General features: G+C 43.6%; 2 protein-coding genes across 2 annotated transcripts; both read right to left on the reverse strand.

Annotated features, from left to right (window-relative positions):
* Window positions 1-8,644: 8,644 nt before the first annotated feature.
* Window positions 8,645-11,862, reverse strand: LOC118588721 (C-C motif chemokine 9-like). The gene is made up of 4 exons (XM_036195274.1): window positions 11,787-11,862; window positions 9,653-9,715; window positions 9,083-9,191; window positions 8,645-8,759 (listed from the first exon to the last, which is right to left on the reverse strand). The coding sequence occupies exons 1-4, from the start codon at window positions 11,860-11,862 to the stop codon at window positions 8,645-8,647; spliced, it is 363 nt and encodes a 120-aa protein (XP_036051167.1).
* A 4,716-nt stretch (window positions 11,863-16,578) lies between these two features.
* On the reverse strand, window positions 16,579-21,878 carry LOC118590075 (C-C motif chemokine 6-like). The gene is made up of 4 exons (XM_036197904.1): window positions 21,772-21,878; window positions 18,056-18,121; window positions 17,646-17,754; window positions 16,579-17,317 (listed from the first exon to the last, which is right to left on the reverse strand). The coding sequence occupies exons 1-4, from the start codon at window positions 21,845-21,847 to the stop codon at window positions 17,203-17,205; spliced, it is 366 nt and encodes a 121-aa protein (XP_036053797.1). The 5' UTR covers window positions 21,848-21,878; the 3' UTR covers window positions 16,579-17,202.
* Window positions 21,879-23,825: the final 1,947 nt, after the last annotated feature.

Genomic DNA, 23,825 nt, shown 5'->3' on the forward strand with positions numbered 1-23,825 from the left:
CTCAGGTGCTATATTCAGGCCATTGGGATCTTCCCAATATGGGTGCTAGGGTGTTCTAGAAGAGCAGGAAACATTGTTAACTGTTTAGACACCTCTCCAACTTCAGGAGCAATTTTAGCTGCAAGTAGCTAATGTCTCCTGAATACTGCAAGTACACTCTCATCCAGCTGCCTGGCTGTGGCCAACTGAGCCCACAGAGGACACGATTTAACATGATGCATCTGCCAACCAGCTTATGAGGTACCTAGTTTGCCACAAAACCTTATCTGTAAAACTGGGACCAGAGAAGGGTGGTTGGTAGATAAAACTTGCAAAAGGTACAGAAATGAATTACCCTTCAGATGAGAGCTTCATTGTTAGGTGAGAACTTTTAAGGAAAATTGTTAATGTCATGATCATGCCATAGACAGTGTGAAGGAGTCTTGAAGGGAGGTGGGAGTGGGGGGAGACTTCAGTACCAGGGACAAAGAGAACTCCTGGGCTTCTGGGAGTAGGAAGGGGAGGTTCCCCATCATGTGACTTAGCCTATGCACTAGGAGTCCTAGAGGTTCTCTATAGGCCTGGGGGGAGGTCAAGAAGGCACTAGATAAGAGAGTAAAACTAAGCCAGGGTGTGGTGGCAAATGTCTTTAATCCCAGGATTTGGGAGGCAGAAGCAGGCAGATCTCTGTGAGTTCAGGGCCAGTCTGGTTTATGGCAGGAGTTCCAGCCAGTGCTACATAGAGAACCTTGTCTTAGAGAAAAAAAAGGGGTGGGGGTAGTAAAGCTACAATTCAAGGTTGCCTTGGTCAGGGGCTTGGGCTGGCCTGCTGCAGCAGCAGCATGGGTGGAGGAGGGACTGCAGGGCCAGAGCAGACGCTGTCCCCCAGCTTTGGCCTCTAGATGGACAGTGATGATGAGGAGGAGGAAGGAGACAGTGGCTGCAGAGACTTTCATCCTGTAGGGGCAGCTACAGGAGGATTGCTGCTTTGGTAGGGATTCTGAGGCTCTCAAGGTGAGGGAATGTTGAGAAATGATCACAGAGGCTAAATATTTTTGTAAATAAGAGGCAGAAAAGCGGTGATCTCCTTGCTAAGGGTGGCTTGAAGAAAGCTCAGAGAGCCAAGATTTAAAGAAGAAATTGCTCCCCATTTCCAGAGGCAATAACTCCTCTGTAGTAATCCCTTTAGTCTTTAGGTGTTTACTATGTCCATAGGGCAGAGGACAGTGGCTCAGACTTAGCCAGAAATCTCAAGGCTGCTATGCATTCTGTGCTCAATTCTTGCTCTAAGCCTGGAAGCAAGGCCACGCGGAACTTGATGACTTGATCTGCTCATCTGGGATCTAGTGAGATGAAGTCTGGAGTCCCCCCAAGTCAGGTTCCATCAGCCAGGGCCAGGAATGCTCATTTAAACCCTGAAGTAGGCCCTCTAGTTCCTAGCCACACCACAGAATGAAGAAACACATGATGCTCAGGAGTGTAGCATGAATCTTAAAGGTACTTATTAATAAAATCAAACCTGAGGCCAGTTATTGGGGTGAATGCTGGAAGATCAGAGAAGCAGAACAAGCCACAGCTTCCTCACCTTACCAGTTCCTCAGCTGATCCTGTTTCCTCAGATTGGAAGCCTCTGAGTCCTCATCCAAATGAATCTCAGCTGAACTGCTGCTTCTCGAAAGCATAAATGCTTAACCAGCCAAAAGCTTCTAGTTTCTGGTCTTCATTCCTTATATACCTTTCTGCTTTCTGCCATCACTCCCTGGAATTAAAGGCTCACTTTCTGGGATTAAAGGCATGAGTCACCATGCTTGGCTGTATCCTTGAACACACAGAGATCCAGGTAGATTTCTGCCTCTGGAATTCTAGGATTAAAGGCGTGTGCTACCACTGCCTATCTTCTAGGTTTAATATTGTGGCTGTTCTGTTCTCTGACCCCAGATAAGTTTATTAGCATGCACAATATTTTGGGGAACACAATACCACCACATTTCCCTTTTTTGTCTAAAATTTAAAAAAGCTTATAACTAATACAAGAAAAACTATATCCAATAAGTACAATAACTATATACAGTGTATACAAGCAATAAATACTTAAACAATGTCTAGTCCATTTGCATTTGACAAATTCAGAGAAAATAATTCCATTATCTATCCTATTATATCCATATTCTTTCTTTTTTCTTTTCATAATAGATTTAATAATCTACCTTTTGTCATTTTTATATCTTCCCCTTTTTCTTCTTAGAGTAGATTCAATGATCTACCCATTTATCCTATTATTTCTTTATCTTTTTTCTCAGTAGATTTGATGATCTACCTCACAGGATAGGATTCCTTTTGTAATGGCTGTGGTATGTACTAGCCACTTCTCCTAATGTTTTATGACTATCAGCCTGTTTAATCTTTACAATGGCAGCTGGAGAGACTGAAGCTCAGAGGCAAAGCCTCTGTTTTAATAGTTTGTAAGTGAAACTGGGGTTCAAAGTCAGGCAGTTTGAAGTCCATGAGTTTTAAAGAAATACAGGAGCCCCAGGTTGGCTTGGATTCTCTACAGCTAGTCCTTAGTTATAGCTCACTGAGCTTAGGGAATGGGTACCTTCAGGGTCTTTTCCTGCTTCTGACTGTCATAGAGAGGCTTTGTTTGGGACCACAGAGAATGCCTAATAATGATGGATATCTGGTTTCAATGAATGGGTGATGGCCTAAAGCTCTATGTGTGAAGTACATAAGTCTATGTCTTTACTGAGGTAGAAATCCTGTAGCTGATGTATGGTTTCTGTTAAAGTGTAGCTTGTGTGCTCTGTATTAAACTGGCCATTTATTGAATGAATCAGGGTGGGGGTGGGCATGGGTCTCCGATAGGAGCAGTGAACTGTTCCTGTCCATACAACGATGTGGATGCAGGTCAGGCTCTGTCTCTGCAGACGCTGAGCCTAGTGGTCTTTGTCATGCTGTTCTTGGGGCCATTGTAGTTAGGGAGTTGGTTAGTTTCTCCTCCTTATCCAGAATAATTACTGATGGAAAATCCATTCTTTATCATTCTCACAGAACCCAGCATATAGTAGGCTGACCTCCCCCACCCCACTCTTTTTCTTTCCTCCCCACCCCAGTGTGTGTGTGTGTGTGTGTGTATGAGTGTGTGTGTGTGTGTGTGTGTGTGTGTGTGTGTGAATCAATGCTGGGAATCAAACTAAGGGCTTCATGTATTACAGGTGAGAATTTGCCACCGAACTATAACTCCTGCCCTAAATACATATTTTTAAGAGAAGAAATAGGGCTGAAGAGACTCTTGGGTAAGGCAATAGACATAGAAGCCTTGTGTGAACAAATGGAGGATTATTTGTAATTAGTGAAGTAGAGGGTCCATGACTACTTCTGTCATGCTACACTACCAAATACTTCTTCATGCCACCTGTGAGCTTTCCTCCATGACTTCACTAGGAACCTACTGCTGTAGCCACAGCAGTTACAATCACTTGGGGGTATGTCTGGCTAATGGCCAGCATAGACACTCTCTAACCTAACCTGGCACTTCCTTTATCTAATGGCCTACAAAAGATGCCATTAGATGCATCCTAAGTACATTTCTATCTCAAAGGGATTCTTAGTGACCACTGTTTCTTGGGACTGCCCACTTACAGCCCCCTCACAGCCTCTCACTGACACCTCAGCCACTGCTGATGCACAAGGTGGCTGGATGTACATCCACTGCTAACCCTGCCTTAGTTGCAGAAGCCTTCTCCAGGCCAGGGTGTCAGCCACCCTTCCTGTGAATCACCACCAGTCATCTCCATGACAGAGTGAAGGCACAGCTCTGGGAATCTGGGCACGAAGATTCCATTACTAAAAACTAGATGTAGACTGTAGAGTGCAAGCAGGGTAAGCCCTGAGAACAGGGTTGTGAACAGGTAGCTGAGCATGGTGGCGCACACCTTTAATCCCAGCATTTAGGAGTCAGGTAGGTGGATCTCTGTGAGTTTGAGGCCAGCCTGGTCTACATAGTGTGAAGTTCTGAGACAGCCAGGGATCTATAGTGAGATCTTGTCTCAAAACAAACAAACAAACACAAACAAACAAACAAACAAGGAGACAGCAACACAACAAAACAGAAAATGACAATAAGAAACCTGAGCATGAATCTACCAGTCAGAGAAGACAGTTTCCCTCTCCTGCAGTTGAGGCTGTGATAGGGGAGGACAGTGCTATATCTGCACACAGAAAAAGACAGCTAGGGCTACCACATCCCTTCAAAGCCCTGCTTGTGGGAAGTTCACATTCTTAGCCACAGGTATCAGGATTTTAATCTCCTGAGGGGATAAAGGAACCCAGGCCAGGAAACTCTAGTCAGAAGAAGTCTGTACTTACAGAATGAATGAAATAAGAAAGTAATTTCAGGATATAAATATATATAATTAGAAAGAGGGATAGAAAAGAAAAATCAAATGGAAACAATGCAGGAGATAAAAAAATTCGATAATTGAAAAAGCTCATCTGAAAGCTTCGCCAACAGACAAGATCATATAGAGGGCAGGAGAGCTAAAGTAGAGGATTGGATTCTTCACTCAAGTTAATGATTGTTTTTTAGTGTAAGAAATGCACATGTGAGGTCTTTGGGATTCCATAGAAAAAACAAATCTATGAATTACGGGCACTGGAGAAGGAGAAGAATTCCATGTCAGAGGCATAGAAAACATTTTCAGTAAAACTGTAAAGAAAATTTCCCAAATTCTTGGTAACCAACTAGGGAGAAGCCTGGACAGGTACAAGAGACATACAAAACACAAAGTAGACAGACAGAGAAAAGAAAACCCCACATCACATCACAGTCAACACACCAAAGATACAAAACAAAGAAAGTGTATTGAAAGCCACAAGAGAGGATTGATATGGAAGTGCAAAGGACCCTGGCTAGCAAAAAGCCTAATGCTGGGGTTATTACTATATCCACCTCTGTAGTATAGCAGTACAAATGGCTCAGTACTAGCACAAAAGCAGACAAGCAGGCCAATGGAATAGAAGACCCAGATATAAGCCCACAGAACTACAGATAACATGCTGGCTATATATAAATATATTTATATATATATTATACACATTGGAGAGAAGACAGCATCTTCAACAAATGGTACCTGGAAAATGGATAGCTGCATATAGAAGAATGAAACTAGGTCCTCATCTCTCACCATGCACAAAAATCAACTCCAAATGGTTCAAAGACTTTAACATAGACATGAGTCTGCTGGAGGAAATATGGGATAGACTTCAAAATATAGGGATAGGTGAGGACTTTCTGATTAGGACTCTAATTGCTCAGGAAATAATGCCGATTATTGACCAATGGGACCTCATGAAAGCCCTGGCTATGGTCATTAGCATTGCATACACACATGTGGTGGCACACACCTGCCATCCCAGCAATAAGAAGGTGGAGGTAGGAGGCTCCGGAGCTCAAGATTATTTTGCCTTTCCATGGCTTGGCTTCCCTTTTACTGCCCTGCCAGTTGGTTCACTCTGTTGCTGATGCTGGTGATCCCTTCACTGGTGGCAGAACCAGTGTTTCCAAGCTTTTGTGGTGGTCTAGGGATCAGTGGCTCTCCAGGAAACTTCCAGGCTTCTAGCACCAGATTTGGACTACTAAATTACCTGCCTTGGGACTGAGTTAATAAGCAATTGTCCCCAAGAGAGAGACAGCTATTATGGGACTGCTCTGACTGTCACCCAACTTCAAGGACCAAGTAACTACCAGGTTCTGAGCACCTAAGGTGTATTTAGCTGTTGTTACCGCCACCACCACCACCACAGGGTTCCTCTGTGTAGCCTTGGCTGTCCTGGGGCTCTTGATATAGACCAGGCTGGCCTCAAACTCAGAGATCCACCTGTCTCTACCTCCTGATTAAAGGTGTGGGCCACTACACCCAGCTTCATTGTTACTATTTTAATGCTCACTTAACAAATTCACACACACACACACACACACACACACACACACACACACACCCCTCAAGGATAAGGACTCAATTCCTCTAAATTCCTAAAATGTCTAAAACTGTATTTTAAAGGGAATATAAAAAAAAAATCAATTGGCTTTGGAATTTGGCCCTTGTATTAGATGCTAGACTACAATTAGAGGTGTCTGCAGTATTCTAAGAAGTCTGAATGTAGACTTCCATATTCTTCCAAGTTGTTCTTCAAAGGTAAACAAAAACTGCTGGGATTTCAAAGTCCTCCAAAAGCTTATTCTTCCTATCAATTGTAGTTGCTTTTGTCGCAAAGCAGTAGAAACCGACTCTGGTTGATTTAAGCAAAAAGAAGCTATTTAAAAGATTTGGGGTCATGCACAGAGTTGTCAGGAAGGCTTGGAAGAGGCATAGAAATCTATAAAGATCAGTTCCAGTGTAGCAGCATGATCTGCCCCAGCTGGTGTGGATGCTGCCCCCTCTGCTGGGCACTGCAGTTGGTGTGTGAACTGCCTCGTCTGGAGGCTGGTGCATCATTGCTGTCACAGAGCAAGCCCTTTCTTTTTGCACTTGCCAGTAACACTGGTGTCAGGCTGGAAGCTCTAGAAGGGAGTATTAGCATGGCCAGCCAGGGAGTTGAATGTTCCTGGCCTGGACCCCACTGGCACAAGGGAGAGTATTTGCCTTGTCATCTTGTACAGAAGGAGGAAGTTCAAGGGGATAGTCTAACATAATGAAAAATGAGCCCAAGGGAGAGATGCTGTGAGCTGCCTGTCATGGGGGAATGAACTCTGGCATGTGATAAGGAGGCTTTCCAGTATGACGGGCTTTTGTTTTTGGCAGGCATAGCATAATCTCTCTGAATCAAATGGAAAGTTAGGAGGTCCTGAAAGAACTTTCCCTAAGAGGAAAGTAGTTACCATGAAGTCCATGGTGTGACTGGAAACACGGAATAATATTAAAACAAAGCCCAGGATTCTCTTTGGCTAGCAGAAAAAGTTATGGGGAAACCAACATCTAGATGAGACTTTGTTGGATCACAAACTATGACAGTGTGGCTTAGGCAAACAGGACTAAGAAAAAGCTGTTTTCTGAAATCCTAAAGCACTTCATCCCAGACTTGCAGGGATGGCTCAGCCAACAGAAATCAATAAATGTAATCCACTGCATAAATGGACCCAATGACAGAAGCCACATGATCATCTCAGTAGATGCAAAAAGGCCTGTGCCAAAATCCAACAACTCTTCATGATGAAAGCCCCGAAGACACTGGAATACAATGTAATGAGGGAATAAACACAAACCTGTAGCCGATGTCATACTGACTGGAGACAAACCTAACCAATAAGGCAAAGGGGCTGTACAGTAAAAATTTTAAAACCCTGAAGAAAGAAATTGATGGAGACCCCAGAAGTTGGAAAGACCACCCATGCTCATGGTCTGTAGGCTTAATATTGTGATTTGGTAGGCCATCCTACCAGAAACAATCTACACATTGAATGCCATCTCCATCCAGATTCCAATGCAATTCTTCACAGAATTTGAAAATAACAATCTTAAAATTCATATGGAAACACAAAAAATCCTGAACAACAGAAACACCGCTGAAGGGATTATCATTTACAGAGCCATGGTAATAAAGCAGCATGATGCTGGTGTAAAAACAAATTGATCAATCGAATGGAATTGAGGACCTCTTCAAACAAGGACTAACCCCAAAGATTCTTAGATCAATGTAATGGTTCCCTCAGTAGTGGGTAATGTACATCTTTTATATGAAGTCTACCTTGGTATAAGCTGTGTTCTTAGAAATTTAAAAATTATACCATGATGTCTTTTGTTTTGAAGAAAACAGACCAAGTTGTGTGATTCCCCCTGTTTTCTCCCCGCTGGAGATTAAAATAAAGTGAGTGAGACACTTTCTCCCCAATAGCCCAGTTTCAACCCATGGTCCTACGAAACTGAAGAACAAGAGACAGGCAGACCTGTGGCTGCATGGACAATCTTTATTAGAGGGCTTACTGATCTAGGGGCAGTGGGAAGATCAACTGGGTCCCCACAAAGACAGGCATGTATATAGGCTAAGGCAGGATTTATTTCATCCTGGTTGAATGTATCTGGCTTGTCTTAAGCTTGTATCAGAACCAGCACGTTCCCAAGCCCCACAGACCACTCTCAGTTTATCCACTTATAATCTGCTGGGAAACTATGCAAGAAAACCCAAGAGTTATTCATTCTGGGGCAGTCATGGTACAGCTCAAGGTGGTGCTAGTCATGGCAAGCTGAATTCATAAAAATATTGTAAATACTATTAACTAAAGAGCAGACTAGTGTATTAGTTCCCCTGGAATTACAGATAGTTTGAGCTGCGATCTGAGTGAGAATTGAACCCAGGTCCTCTGGAAGAGCAGCCAGTGCTCTTAACCACTGAGCCATCTCTCCAGTCTTTGCCTTCTTATCTTAATTGAATGTTATGTGTAGTCACTGAGGTCAGCATCAGGCCTTTCACACACTTCTCAGTTTTCAGATCACTGGGCTTGGCACAGACAAGTTCCCCCCTGTGACAAAGCTAGATGTGTTGTTCTAAACCGGAACAGGAAAGTAAATGTTTTGTTTTGTTTTGTTTTTTTAATAAAACACAAACTCTGAGGGCTTCTTAGGTGGTCACTGGGGAAGACAGGAGAAAGTGGTTGGCAATGCCCTCCTTCTCACACGATGACTTGGCTCCCAGGTCTTGGGTTTTGCTTCAGGCGTTTTATGCACTCCTGAACTCTCTGATCACTGGGGTTGGCACAGACCTGGTTCCTCTTCTTGGTGACAAAGCTGGAGAAAAAGGGGAAGAAAGATTACAAGCAGAAGTCTCTAGTAAATAGGGAAGGGGAGCCCCATCCTCTGGACCTTCCCATTTACACTCAACAATCTGTTCTTTCTAGGAGATGACTCAGACCATCTCCTCTCCAGGGTCTTCTCTAGGCCTGTGAGATTCCCTAATGGAGTGACTCAGGCAGTCTCCTCTCCACTCTGAAGTATCCTCTCCACCACCTGGCAGTGTCCAAGGATGGGGTTTTCCTGGATATCTAGTACACCTTTTAATATCCCAGAGGCTTCCTTGCCCCCAATACACAGTGAGTGAACTTGACACTTACATGATGCCTGGCTTGAGACAACTACCACTGGTTGGAAAATAATATACAAATCTTGAACACTTGATCCATGAGGTATAGAAGAAGCAGCAGTCTGAAGACTCTGCAAAGCCTGTAGGAAGAGAAAGCGCCACTCAAGGGCCAAGTTTTTGCTCTTAAGAGTGCTGGGGGGGGGGTGTCCCAGAGTAGGACCAAGACTCAGGGAATGCTCTCTCCTCACCCTGCCTCATGGCCATCTCCTTTCACACTCTCTAATGGGCCTACGGTGGACCACAGTAGGGCTAGGAGCATTTCCATAGAAGGGAACCATGCACAGTCACCTCTAGGCAATTTCTGCTCTAAGTGGGCAGACTCGGTGCATAGAGAAGGGAATACTGGAGGGAATATTCATGACCCATCCTGATCTTCCCAGGAATGTTGCTGGAAATTTCTTAACATCCCTAGTGATTTCTGGAGAGCATTCTTAGCCACCCTCATGACCTTGTTCCATTCTATCATCAAGGAGGAGGATGTTCTAGGGCTGATGGGCAACTATCTGGTACTTCTCAATGCAAGTTGTAATGAAATATTTACCCAGGGGAAGCTCGTCAGGTTCAAGTCCTTCCTTTGCCTTCAGGACTTCTTTAGTCTCTGTTGCTGGAAGAAACAGAGTGCAGAGAGCAGTGTCATCATCCCAGCATCTCCACTTGCCACCCCCCCAATTCTTGCCGAGGCAGACAGGCTCCGATGCTGGGCCCCCATCACACACTTGGGTTCTAAGGTCTGTCTCTGGGCCCATATGCCCCTTTTGGTGACATGAGCTTTTTCTGAGATTGTTTGAAAACATCCTGCTGATAAAGTACTATAAGTAAAGTGTACATGTAATACAGTGACATTAATGACATGTCTACATACAGTGGTACACTCACAGTTCTTGGTACATTTTTCTGCAACCTTTAGAAATTTGGAAACTGCATGTTTTTCCTCAACTCCTTTGGGGACACAAGGACCCTTGAAGTGAAATGAGGCTCCTAATAGTCTAAGTTTATATAAATGTCTGATGAAGGGATGCTCTGCAGAAATCATCAGGGATGTTACATGGTATCCAGCAACACATCACTTTGTAAAATCCAGAAAAATCCTGCATCCCCAAATATATCTAAGCCCAAAGATTATTGCTAAAGGATTGGGAATTTGCATTGTGCTGAGAAAAGGCAACTAACCCTTTATATCATGTCTTCAATAGTTGCATATGAATAATGGGTAGTAAGGTATATGACTACTTTTTTTTTTAAACATGCTTGATGTGATGTGGGCAGGCTTCCAAAGTAAATCTCAAATAGCATTACCTTTTCTTAAACACATCATTACTAATCCACCTCTTAATTTTATCCTTTACTGCTTGTGTAGGCTGAAGTTATGGAAGGCTTCTCTGTCTCAGTTTTCTCATTTGTAAAACGAGTACAGTCATAATATACAGCGCTATGAAAAATTGCTTGTCTAGCTTCTTTTTTTCCCTACAAGAATGGTGAATTTCTATTTGTCTGACCCCCCAGGAATGCAGGAGGAGAAATGAACCAGCATCTGTAAGACAGAACAGTAGCTGCCTGGCACATAGGGAGTGCTAAATAAATCCTCAGGCGAGAAATAGGATGGCTAGGCAACTCTATAGGCATATTTGTTTTCTGCACCTTATGTATTCTGACAGTTAAGATCTTGACAGCGGGAAGAGGTTAATTGCTTCTTAACGGAGGGTTCAAACCAACTCAGGCTGAGCCCAACCACTCATCTCATCCTCAAATGCCATGCTGGTGTTTCTCTTGCCCTAACTCTCAGTTAGGTCCTGAGCAATCAGAAACCATCCATGTATTCAAAGTCTGCCAGACTTCTTCAGGCTAGGAAGTCTCACCTCTCCCCTGCACTGTGCCCTGCCTCTTCCCAGTATCCCTACTAAAGAACATGAAAGGAGCTTCTCTACTTCTATTGCTCATACCTCCTGACTCAAGTCCAGTATTCTCCTTGGCTCGGTAGGGTATGGTGTACCTCTCTGCCTTGGAAAAGGTAAGGAATACATCTTTTATTTTACAGGACCTCTCTGTGTTGAGCCCTAGTTACCTCCATAAACTAATATATCATAGCTTCAAATGAGACATTGACCTTGGATGAGCCATTTGCCTAGCTGGTCCCAGGGCCTTAAAAAAAAAGATGGTTTTATACTCACTGGCATCTAACAGTTCTAGCATCACAGAACTCTGTTTATTTTCACAAACTTACAATTTAATTATAGTTATTTTGGGGTAGCTAAAACAGTAGCAAAGATTATCTTAAGCTATCAAATAATTCTAGCTATGAAAAAGGAAGATATTGTTTCTCCAAATGGAAGCCAATCATCAGTGTACTAGGATCCGGAGCAATGGTTCTCAACCTTCCTAATGCTGAGAGACCTTTAATATAGTTCCTCATGGTGTGGTGATCCCCCCAACCACAAAATTATTTTTGTTGCTACTTCATAACTGTAATTTTGCTACTGTTATGAATCTGTAAACATCTGAGAGAAGAATATCTGATGTGTGACTCCCATGAAAGGGACCCAGAGGCTGCAGACAAAGAAAGGTCTGTACTTTGGTGCAGTTTCTAAGTAAATGCCATTGCTCTGTCGGGGATAGAGATTATTCACAGCAGTCCACACTGTCCTTCTCCCCAGACTTCCAGTTCCCATGATACTCACCATGTATGATCTGGGCCTGGAATCCAAGAGCAGCTGCAAGAAAGAGGAAGGAGAAAGCAGCAGGAAAAGGCTTCATCCTCCCGGTGGGCAGAGCCAACTGGCCTTCAGACTGCTCGCTGTCCCCTGCCTTGCCTGGCTATTTATAAAAGTGAGAGGACCAGGAAGTCCCAGGTTACAGCTCATAATGCTGTTCTTTGACTACACGATGATACTCAACATGCTAATTCCAGAAGAGGGAATGAGGCTCAGAGTACAATGGGAAGTAGAGGGTAAAGGTGACCTGGGGCTTTCCAAACCGTTCCAATAGATTCAGTCAGAGAGAGTAAATATTTCCAGGAGGATTTCTCCTCCCAGGAGATTCATTCAGTTCTTCAGCACTGACCACAGGGTGGGAGTGTGTGGGGGTGTCCTTCCAGACCTCCAATGAGGGGTTAACTTGGAGGATACTTACTTATGCTCATTTCCAGTGGACCAAGACATACAGCTTATAAATGCAAACTTATTTGTCTTAATAGAGATATATAAAATTGATGTCAGGTCATTTTTTTCATTATTTTTCTTTATTTTTTAGAGATTTATTTGTTTTATATTTATGAGTGTTTTGCCTGCAGGTATGTGTGTGTACTACATACATGAAGTGCACATGGAGTCAGAAGACAGCATTGGAGCCCCTGGAACTGGAGTTACAGATGTTTGTAAGCCACCATGTGGGTGCTGGAAACTGAACCTGGGTTTTCTGCAGGAGCAGCAAGTGCTCTTAAACACTGAGCCTACTCCTTAGCCCCCTTAGATATTTTTTAATATCCTTTGACTCAAGAAGAAAAATCTCTTTAGAATGTCTATCAGGAGAAACATCTAAGGCTGGTGGTGGTGATGCTCACCTTTAATTTCAGCAGTTGGGAGCCAGAGGCGGGTCTGTCTCTGTTAGTCTGAGGCCAGCCTGGTCTAACATAGTGAGTTATTTAAACTCCACAAGTAAATGTTTGTTTGTAGGTTTTTTTTTTTTTTTTTTTTTTTTTTTTACCTATTCAGGACTTTAATGGGCAATTGCTTTGAGTTCTGAAAAGGCTGATTCTGTAATCACACATTTACTAGAAGTTATGGCCATCATGGGTATACCTGAACAAATTAAGACCAACAATGCCCCAGCATATGTCTCTGTTAAAATGAAACAGTCTTTTGCTTATTACAATATAAAGCATATTACAGGTATAATACACAATCCTACAGGGCAAGCAGTCATAGAAAGATCAAATTGAACTCTGAAGGATATGGTAAACAGATAGAAATAGATTGCAGAATGCTTTGGATTTCTAAATGCTTATGAAAAAGGAATGACAGCTGAGGAGAGACACTGGATAATAGGAAAACTGCGGAATGAAATCAGCCTGTGTACTTTAAAGATGTGCTGACCTCTCTTTTGATTAATTTTGATTGTAAATCTACTTTGTTAAATATTAGAATAGCTACACCAGCATGCTTCCTATATTCATTTGCTTGGAAAAATCTTCTTTTCTTTTCTTTTTTTTATTATTATGTGTTATAATTTTATACACCAGCCATGGGTTCCCCTGTCCTCCCCCCTCCTGCCCCCCCACCTTCCCCCCAGCCCCTCCCCTCCATTCCCATGTCCTCCAGGACCAAGACACTCCTGGGGATTCATTTAAACCTGGTGGATTCAGTACAGGCAGGTCCCGTCCCCTCCTTCCAGGCTGAGCATGTGTTGCTGTGTAAGCCCAAGGCTCCAAACAGCCAGCTCATGCACCAAGGACAGGTCCCAGTCCCACAGGGACTGCAAGAGTGTGAATTGTTGAATCCAAGATTGCAAAAAGCACAGGGACAAATAGCCAATTGAATGGAAGCACATGAATTATGAACCAACGGCTGTGGAGCCCCCAGCTGGATCAGGCCCTCTGGATAAGTGAGACAATTGAATAGCTTGATCTGTTTGGGAGGCTCCCAGGCTGTGGGACTGGCACCTGTCCTTGGTGCATGAGCTGGCTGTTTGGAACCCTGGGCTTACACAGGGACACATGCTCAGCCTGGAAGGAGGGGACTGGACCTGCCTGTACTGAATCCACCAGGTTTAAATGAATCCCCAGGGGAGTCTTGGCCCTGGAGGACATGGGAATGGAGGGGAGGGGCTGGGGGGAAGGTTTGTTTGTAATTTTATTCCGATGTGGTCAAATAAAATAGGAAGGGAAGCCTAGAAAGAAAGCTCATTGGTCGAGAGTGCTTTTTGCTTTTATAGGGGACCCAGGTTTGGCCTTTTGAGGTTCATAAGCCTATTCCTGTTATGGGAAGCTCTTCCTTTCATCTTTAATTATGACTGAGCCCTTTGCAGGTGATAGTTGCACTGGAGGTTGATATCTCCCAAAACTTGAAAAACACGATACCAAGCTCTTCTGTTCTTTAAATTTTCTGCTGAAAACTGTTATTCTGATGGGCTTGTCCTGATGTGTGACTTGGTGTTTATCTCTTGCTGCTTTTTACACACTTTTTTTTTATTGTGACTATTTAGTGGTTTAATTATATATGACAAGAGGAAGTTCAGCTCATGTATATTTGGTGTTCTAAATGCCTCCTCTGTCTGAATAGTTGGTTTTGGCCTACTGTGGGGGAAATTTCTACTATAATTTCATTGAAGATGTTTTCTATGCATTTGGAAAGGAGTTCTTTACCCTCTTTTCCTTCTGTAGTTCTTAGATTTTACCTTCTCCCAGTGTCCCAAAGAGCTCGAAAGTCCAACTCATACCTTTCCATTAATTCATCTTTGTCCTTGTCATGTTCTAGTCCCTATACCTTACCTTCAGGCTCGGATAAGCTGTCCTTCCATTGGCTGATTCTACTGGTGAAGCTTTCGCAGAACTTTTAATTTGACTCACTATATTTTGGATTTCCAGTAGCTCACTATGGTTTTTCTTCAGTGTCTTTATACCTTTACTGAATTCCACTTTCATATCATGTATCATGATATTTAATTTATTTAATTATCCTTATTTAATTCAGATGTTTGTTTGTATTCTCTTGGGATTCTCCTTTTATGCACGGAGATGGGAGAGGACCAGCTGAGCTGTGGACCCTTGTATTCCCCATGGTTTGGGCTGGTATCGAGTCTGAACTGGACAGGTGTGTGACGTCCATCTGCACGGTCCTTTGCTTTTTCAGTTCCCATTCTTCGCAGACCAGAGGTTCTGTGGGCCTCATAGGTTTCTTTCTGCGGTCTGGGCAGATTCTTTCATCCTCCTAAGACCTACCAGATAGGGTGCTTTATGTTTTATCTGGAGGGTGTTTCCCAAGTGTGTTGGGAATGTGGGAAGAAACCGCAGCACTGAGGTTGGTTTGAGCAGAGGATCTGTCTTCATACTTTCAAGACCTCTTGAGTATGAATCACCCTGCTGGGGGAATGCCACTGTGGGTATCGTGTTGGTTACTTTAACTGGCAATGTGCCACAGCTTAGCATCACTGGGGAAGAGAATCTTAAGGAGGAATTAGCTAGATAGGGTTGATCTGTGGGCATGCATATGGGTGATTGCCTTGGTTGTTAATTAAAGTGGGAAGGCCTATCCTGAATGTGGATGGCACCGTTTCAGGTGCTGAGCCCTGGACTGTGTAAGAGTAGGTGAAATTGGCTGAGTACAAAGCAAGCAAGGAAGGAACATGCATGTGTTTATTTCTCTCTGTCCTTGACTGTGGATGTGCAAACTCCTGCCACAGAGACTTCCCTGCTGTGATGGCCTGTGACTTGGATCGTAAACTAAACTAGATCCTTTCCCTCCCCATGCTGCTTTTTGTTAGTATGTAGGTATCTTGTTCACTTTTGAAACTTCAGAGGCCTTGGGCCCTATGGCAGTGAACAACGGCTGGCTCTGGGATTTGACCCTGCTTCAGACTCAGAACTATCAAATCCAGGGTTATTCTCAGTTGACGGGATCTGTTCCCTGTCATCAAGGGCAGGGCTCTCTCTCTTACGAATGCCTGAGCCTGAGCTAACCTCCTGTGACTTGAACCTTCAGCTCATCAGTGTCCAGCCCTCCAACTCTCCACAGCTCCTCAACGTCCCTCATCTAGAGGCTGTGGCAAGTCAAGTTATGGCTCCCCAACTGGTAGATGTTCCCAGGCCTCAAGAACATCTACCAGTTTTAAATAACTCATAGCTCAGTTTTGAATAAGGGATTGTATCTCAGGATGGCGCTTGACTGTTGCCCCTCTACCCAGGTGTGTGAACAAATGGTATTTCTCTCCATCACTGACCCATCCAAACGAGGAATTAATGTCGCAGCAAAACCTACAGCTGGATTTGAGCCTCATGAGCAGTGCAGGCTTGCCCTGTGACTGGAAGCTGTCCCCTCCTCCTACTGAGGAACAAGATGGGGTAGGCTGCATTCATTAGTTACTTCCCTGCATGGGGGAGGGCTTGTTTTCTGGCCTCCCCCTCCCAGGTTTCACTCCCTTCCGGGGTTCTGAAGCTCCTCTTAGCTTTCTTTCTGGGATAAAGTGTATTTTTTTTTCTTATTCTGGTCCTCCACTTGACTTGCTTATTCAGAGATAGCCTCTAGTCAGCCATTTTACCCTCAAATATGTATATCAAAAGAGCATAATATTGTAGCAATACAAAGAACATCAGAGTAGGTAAAGGGAAGGCTTGAGTTCATGGCTGATGTTGCCTTTGTTCCTCAGCCTCCCAGAGGCCCCTATCATTCCTTAACCCCACCAAACAGGGACAAAACCCAAAGACATTTTAGCCAATTTAATGGTTCCCTCAATAGTGGGTAAAATACATCTTTGATATGAAGTCTACATTGGAATAAGCTGTGTTCTTAGAAATTTAAAAATTATACCATAATATCTTTGGTTTTGAAGAAAATATCCAAAGTTACATGACCTGCCCTGGAAATTCAAGGTGAGTGAGTATGATAATTTCTCCCCAATAGTCCAATTTCAGACTGGCCCTGTGGTTCTGTGAATCTGAAAAAAGAGACAGACAGACCTGTGGCTACACAGATGCTCTAGTGTGGTAGGAAGAACAGCTGAGTCCCCACAAAGTTGGCCATATGTATGGGCTAGGGCAAAATTGACTTCATCTCAGCTGGATGTACCTGGCTTAAGTTAGTATCAGAACCAGACACATTCCAAAGCCCCCAAAGAGTGTTCTAATAGTTTATCCATTTATAATCTGCTGAGAAACTATGCAGAAAAAACTCAATAGTTACTCAAAGAAAATCATGATGGTTACAACTCAAGAACTCTAGCCATATCAAGCTGAGTCCCTATAAATACTGTTGACTACATGACCCATTTTACCAGAACAGCAGGATAAATCCTTTAAATATCTATAAAAATAAATGCTTAGAGCCTCCTAGGTGGTCACTAGGGAAGACAGAAGAAAGTGGCTGGCAATATATGCCCTCCTTCTCAGGCAATGGCTTGGCTCCCAGGTCTTGTGGTTGGCCTCAGGCGTTTTATGCACTCCTGAACTCTCTGATCACTGGGGTTGGCACAGACCTGGTTCCTCTTCCTGGAGACAAAGCTGGAGAAAAAGGGGAAGAAAGATTACAAACAGAGGTCTCTAGTAAATAGGGAAGGGAGCCCCATCCTTTGGACCCTCTGATGTACACTCAACAATCTGTTCTTTCCAGGAGATGACTCAGACCACCTCCTCTTCAGGGTCTTCTCTAGGCCTGTGAGTCTCCTAATGGAGTGACTCAGGCAGTTTCCTTCTCTACACCCTGAAGTATCCTTCCCCTTACCCGGTAAGATCCAAGCATGCGTCTTTTCTGAAAGCCTATCCACTAGGTCCTCTAGGATCCTGGAGACCCCTCTCTCCCTTCCACACAATGAGTGTGTTTGACACTTACATGATGCCTGGCTTGATGCACCCACCACTGGTTGGAAAATAGGACACAAATCTTGAACACGGGATCCGTGAGACATAGGAGAAGCAGCAATCTGAAGAGCCATGAACGCCTATAGGAAGACAAAGGGCCACTCAGGAGCCAAGTTGTTGCTCTTGAGAGTCCTGTGGGAGTCCCGTGGAGAGTGAGAAGGCCCAGGACTCAGGACATGCTTTTGCTCTAAGCAGCTGGACTCAAGGCACCCAGGTATATGGAGAGAATGCATCACTGGAGTGAGTCCCCATGGCTATGCTGCTCTTTCCAGAGATGCTTGCCATCCTCAGGGCCTTTCCATCTGTTCTGTCAGTAGGGAAGGTGAAGCATAGTACACTATCCACCCAATCCTTTAAAATACATCATATCTGGTCATTTACCTTGATGAATTACTACTGGAGGTTTAAAGTGATGAATTTTACTCCTCTCCTCTTCTAGTATCGTTTCTGGAAGAAACAGACAAGGTGAGGGAAAGAAATTCATGGTTGGTAGCATTATATTTGCCCCTCCATTCACCACATATCCCAACCTCAGGTTTTGGTGAATGAGGAAAGATCTTGCCATCTGCCCAGGCTGGCCTTGAACTCTCAATTATACAGACTTTTGATTGCTAAGAGTACAGTATGTACCACCATGCCCTACTCCCCTTCTTCCATCTGATGGCAAGCAGGCTCTGTTGCTGGATCTCTGCTAACCCATCTGGGTTGAAGGTCTGCTGCAAGCTAGTGTGTCTTTTTGTTATGATTTTTCCCTGCCTTGTGATCCTTCAAAAATACTTGAGAAATTAAAACATTCTGTAGATTCTGAAATCCTAAAAACAAGCTGCAAATCTAACACAGGTAAGTTAACTGAAAGCACATTGTGTGATAAGTCACATATGTCTACACATCTGGAATCTATGGGACTCTAGAAACAAATATTTTAGCAACCTATTTGGTGGTATGATGTCCTTTATAGTGCAGTGAAGTTTCTGTTTTGTTTTGTTTTTTTACTTTGTTCCATTGGTACAAAGATACAGATATGTTATAGGAATGTTGCTTTGTTTGGTTACAGTATGCTTCCTGGATCAGATCTAGGATAAGAAACAGCCAGGTGTGTGTGGGGTGTGTGTGTGTGTGTGTGTGTGTGTGTGTGTGTGTGTGTGTGTGTAGTGTATGTGTGGAGGGCTGTGTGTGTGTGTGTGTGTGTGTGTGTGTGTGTGTGTGTGTGTGTGTGTGGAGAGCTCTGTGTGTATGTGTGGAGGGCTGGAGGGCTGTGTGTGTGTATGTGTGATGTGGGTGTGCATGTGGAGGTCAGAAGACTAGTTTTGTGGAATCAGTTCTCTTCATCCACCTTTATGTAGGTTCTGGGGTCTCTAACTTAGGTCATCAAGCTTTCTTTACTACTGAATCATCATGCCAGCCCCATTTAAATATATATTTTTAATTTTAAAGTATTTTTGTTTATTTATTTTCTTGTTTTTATATCCCAACTGAAGTGTCTCCTCCCACATCTCCCCCAGGCCCTCCCCCATCTATCCTCTCCCCGACAGTCCACTCCTCCTCTGTTTCTCTTCAACCATTTAAATATTTTTTAAGTGTCCAGTTTAATGGTATCAAGTAATTTAAACTAGTGTGTAACTACCACCCCATCCACTCATAACTTCTCCAACCTGCAAAACTGAAATTCAGAACCCTTTAGATGTTACCTCCATCTCTCCCCGTTTCAGCTTAGCAATCATCACTTTACGCGATCTGTGTGATTACTTTTTTAAAGACCAGGTGTTGCTGTATCGCTCAGGCTGACCTCAAACTCAGTCCTCCCACCTTAGCTTCCCAGCAGCAGGAATTACGGCGTGCACCACCGTGCCTCTTTTGTCTTTACAAATCAACTTTATGCCTGAGAATGGAACCAGGCAGCACCTGCCCTTTGTGACTGGCGTACTCCACTCACCATACCAATTCTCCAGTATTCATCCATTTGTTGCATACACCAGAATGCCCTTCCCTCTCAACACTGAGTAATATTCCCCTGAAGAAGCATGCCAATCACACTTTACTTATCCACTCATCTGTTGATGGATATGTAGAATGGCTCCTCCTTCTGTGTGGTGCAAATAATTCCACTATGAACATGAGTATATCAAAATTTTTCCATGTATCTACTCTGAAATTTTTTGGTCAATACCCAGAAGTGAAATGGTTGTGTTATATTAACTTCTCAAAACTCTACTTCTGCATTGCAAAACTCGTGTAGTGCCAGAGATTCCAGATCAAGTATTCTAAACCTGCCTTGTGATAATTAGATAGATGCACCTCAACCAGCCCTTCCTTCCTCCCTTTCTGCTCTTTTCTCCCTCCCTCCCTCCCTCCCTCCCTCCCTCCCTCCCTCTCTCCCTCTCTCCCTCCCTCCCTCTCTCACTCCTGTCTCTGTCATTCCCTCCCTCCCTCCTTCTTTCTTCTTTCCTTTCTTCATCCTTGACTTCTCTCTTTTCTAACTTGAAGTTAGGTTATCCCAGCCGAAAAGGTATCTTTAAAAGTTGATATTTAAGATGGATGTGGTGGTGCACACCTTTAATCACCAGCACAAGGGAGTCAGAGGAAGGCAGATTTCTCTGAATTTGAGGCCAACCTGTCTACAGAGCCAGTTCCAGGACCCCCAAAGCTATATAGAGAAACCCTGTCTCAAGTTGCCTCCACCCACCCATACAAAAGTTGATATTAGTGGCTGGAGAGATGCCTCTGCTTTTGCAGAGGACCAGAGTTCAGTTCTCAGCACCCAAGGCAGGAGGCTCATACTGTGTGTAACTCCAGCTCCAAGGGATCCAACACCTGGCCTCCAAAGGTATCTGCCCACATATGTGCATGCACACACTCAGACAAAAACATGCACAAAAATAAAGCAAATCTAACTAAAAAATTGGTATTCACTTCTTATATCAAAACATAAATTAATGCTTTTGGCAGCAACTCATCCTACAATTGTTTTCCAGTGTTCTTAGCTTATTCCTTTGCAGAGTTGGTCTACCACATTTGGAGCTTCCACAGAGTCAGCCGTGAAAAAATGTCCTGACATACATACAACTGAAGCATTAGACACTTCTTCTTACCACCGTCCCCTAAGCAACAATATAATGAGTATTCACTGGCATTTAAATTGTTTAAAGTCTTATGAATGTCAGGAGCTTTTTATGCACAGATGAGTATGTGCATGGGTTATAAATGGACAGGAAATCTGTGGATTTTGATATTCACATGGGTTAGAGGAATCATATGACACTACGACACCAAGAGATGGTGTAGTCAGCATGGCTTACAGTAAGGAGGCCATGTGGATATGTTGTAACATGTTTCACCTGGTCTAGGCGGAGCTTGCAAAACCCAGAAAAGATCCTAAATGACCAGGTCTTTCTCTACCCTCTTCAGGATAGCTCCTACTCCAGTTCCACTGCTTACCAGTCTTCATCTTAAGGCTATAACTTCTATGATTCTGTTTTCTCACTTATAAAATGACAGCAGTCACAGTAATGGAGAAAAATATATAAAATTACCAATGGTCTGCTGTTTTCTCCTATGAAAAAGGCAAATTTCCATTGTTTAACCCCACAGGCTTGTTAGGAGGAATCAATGTGTAACAGCCATAAGATAAACAGAACAGTAGCTGCCCAACACACACGAAGTGCTGGATATGCATTTGTCAAATAAAAGAATAGCATGGTTAAACGGTTTGGGGTAGAGTTGATTACCTGCCCATCCCACTTCTCCAAAGTGATAGAGTTATTGGAGGTGATGTCTGATACTTTATTTTGTAAGTCTGCTTCCCTCAGACTTAGAATTTTACTCCAGTTCTTTGGAGTTAGTACAGTCAGCTAACAAAATGTATCAAACATAATTTCTTTCCTAAATGAGACCCAACATTTGTGTGTAGTTTCCTCCAGGGTCTAAAGGCTGCAGACAGAGGCAGGTCTGTAAACTGATGCTGTTTCTAAGTACATCCCATCATCATGTCAAGGATGGAGAGTATTTCCAGGAGGGCAGTGGTCCCCTTCTCTGTCCCCTCTCCACTTCTGAAGTTCCCATAGACTTGCCCACTGGGTGAGAAGGTTCAATGAACTCACCATGGATGATCCCCGCCTGGGATCCAATGACAGCCACAAGTATAAAGAATGAAATGGCAGTCACCGAGTTCCTCATCTTCCTGAAAGGCAGGCCCCGCTGGTCTGAGGATTTCTGCTCACTGCTCCCTGATGCACTGGCCTGCCCTGGTATTTATATGCTAGGAGGATCAGGAAGTCCCAGGGTAGAGCTAGAATGCTGTTCCTGCCTATATAATACTCGACATGCTAGTTCTAAAAGAGGGAACAAGACTGAAGTTACAACAGGAAGTAGAAGACCAAGAGTGCAAAAGGAAGTGGGTGCAAAGGTTACAGTGGGCTAGAAGGCCAGGGAAAAGAAAGGGATGTGGGACTGCTTACTCAGAAGTCTTCTTGAAGATTGAGGCCTGCTGGTGACCACAGCTAGTCAGTGGTGGAATTAGGGTAGGAGCTGGCCTGGAAGTGAGTATGGAAAAACATGATCATTTGGGATCTTTCTGGTTTTTGCAAGCTCCACCCAGAACATGTGAAGCATGTACAAGCTGAGAGTCAAGAATTCCAGCATAATTAGCAACCAAAAAAGTTGCCTATAGAGACAACACTCCTTGTATACAGAGATACTTTAAATAAGAATGTTACTGTAGCAATGGATTATGCTGCTTATATACTTATTAAATAATAATGAACTATGTTCAATAATATTTGATGTTTAAGTACGGCCTAATTCCCTTCCCAGATGTGAATGTGGAATTTTTCTGAGAATCTTAGAAATAAGACTATAAATTTCATTATAGTGAAAATGTATCTTAACTTCCTTGTCGGATACTCTTGACTTAGGGCATTACCGTACCAGCTGTAATCCTACCCAGTGTACCCCAAGAACCGCTCTGTGAGCTCATTTGCTGAAAAAGAGAAAATAAAACTCTTAGCAGGTCTTTGGGATGTAACTTCAGAGGCTGCCAAAATTATGTGTGGCTGTTGTAACAACTTAACTCTAACTTAATGGTGACTCTTTTAGGAAGCCCAGGCCTACACCTGAGTGTGTACTGTCCATTTCCTACGTGTCTCTGTTCATACTCATATTTAAGTTTATGCTTAAAAAATTCTCTTCTTAATAAACTCCAATCCTAGGACTGGAGAGATGGCATAATTGTTAAGAGCATAAACTGCTGTTACAGAGGACCAGAGTTCAGTTCTCAGCACCCACAATGGGGAATTTGCAATTGCCTATAACAATTGCCTCTGGCCCCTGTGGGGGCTTGCACATGTGTGCACCTCACCCACACAAGACACAATATAGATACATGATTAATAATAGTAAATAAATCTTAAAAAAAACCACAAACCTCCAACTCTGCTTCATATTGCCTGCCTCTGAAATTCTTTTATGAGATGCAGTCAAGCATCTTGCTTCTTCTGTGCTAAGGTCTCCAAAACGAACTCTCCAGACAGCTGGGTGGTGCACACCTTTAATCCCAGGACTCTGGAGGCAGAGGCAGATGGATCTCTGAGTTTGAGGCCAGCCTGATCTACAGAGCGAGTTCCAGGATAGCCAGGGCTGTCACATTGAGAAACCCTGTCTCAAAAAACCAAACCAAACCAAACAAAAACCAAAAGAGCCAAAAAACTCCCCAGGCTGGTAGAGGTAGCAGCATGGAGCTGTGTGTCCAGTTCACACCCTACTACCTCCTGCTTCTGCTACCTTTCCTGGTGACTGCAAAGGGACCATGTCTGAAGCAGTGGTGGTGCAGTTCCTTGACAACCACTTAGCTCCTCTGCACTAGCCTTTCGCCTTACACATTGCTCTCATTTCTTTCTCTCTGTTTCTGACCAGAGACTCACACAGTGTTTGATGAGGAAGACAGGAAGCTCCTGGGAACCATCCATGCTGCTCTCCTGGGTCAGATGGAACCATCAGAAGGTTCAAAAGGACACCACCCTAAGGACGGTACTACCAGTAACTTGCACCACTATTTGGCCTCTGGGAGAGCCACAGGAGACCCTGTTGGTGTAAACGGACCATGGTGTGACACCCAGAGTCCCAAACCTCGTTAAACATTGTGTGCTGTGTCCGAAAC

This window comes from Onychomys torridus, chromosome 8 (assembly GCF_903995425.1).
Source record: "Onychomys torridus chromosome 8, mOncTor1.1, whole genome shotgun sequence".
In the NCBI taxonomy this organism is placed as follows: Eukaryota; Metazoa; Chordata; class Mammalia; order Rodentia; family Cricetidae; genus Onychomys; species Onychomys torridus.

Bases quoted from the DNA above. Each gene is read 5' to 3' on its own strand.
- LOC118588721 (XM_036195274.1), bottom strand. From the start codon at position 11,862: ATGAAGCCTTTTCCTGCTGCTTTCTCCTTCCTCTTTCTTGCAGCTGCT. The intron at 9,192-9,652 runs GTAAATATTTCA...CTCTTCCTACAG, and splicing joins ACCTGACGAGCTTCCCCTGG to GCTTTGCAGAGTCTTCAGAC. The intron at 8,760-9,082 runs GTAAGTGTCAAG...CTTTTTCTCCAG, and splicing joins TGTCTCAAGCCAGGCATCAT to CTTTGTCACCAAGAAGAGGA.
- LOC118590075 (XM_036197904.1), bottom strand. From the start codon at position 21,847: ATGAGGAACTCGGTGACTGCCATTTCATTCTTTATACTTGTGGCTGTC. The intron at 18,122-21,771 runs GTGAGTTCATTG...TGTTTCTTCCAG, and splicing joins CCAGGCGGGGATCATCCATG to AAACGATACTAGAAGAGGAG. The intron at 17,755-18,055 runs GTAAATGACCAG...GTCTTCCTATAG, and splicing joins TCCAGTAGTAATTCATCAAG to GCGTTCATGGCTCTTCAGAT.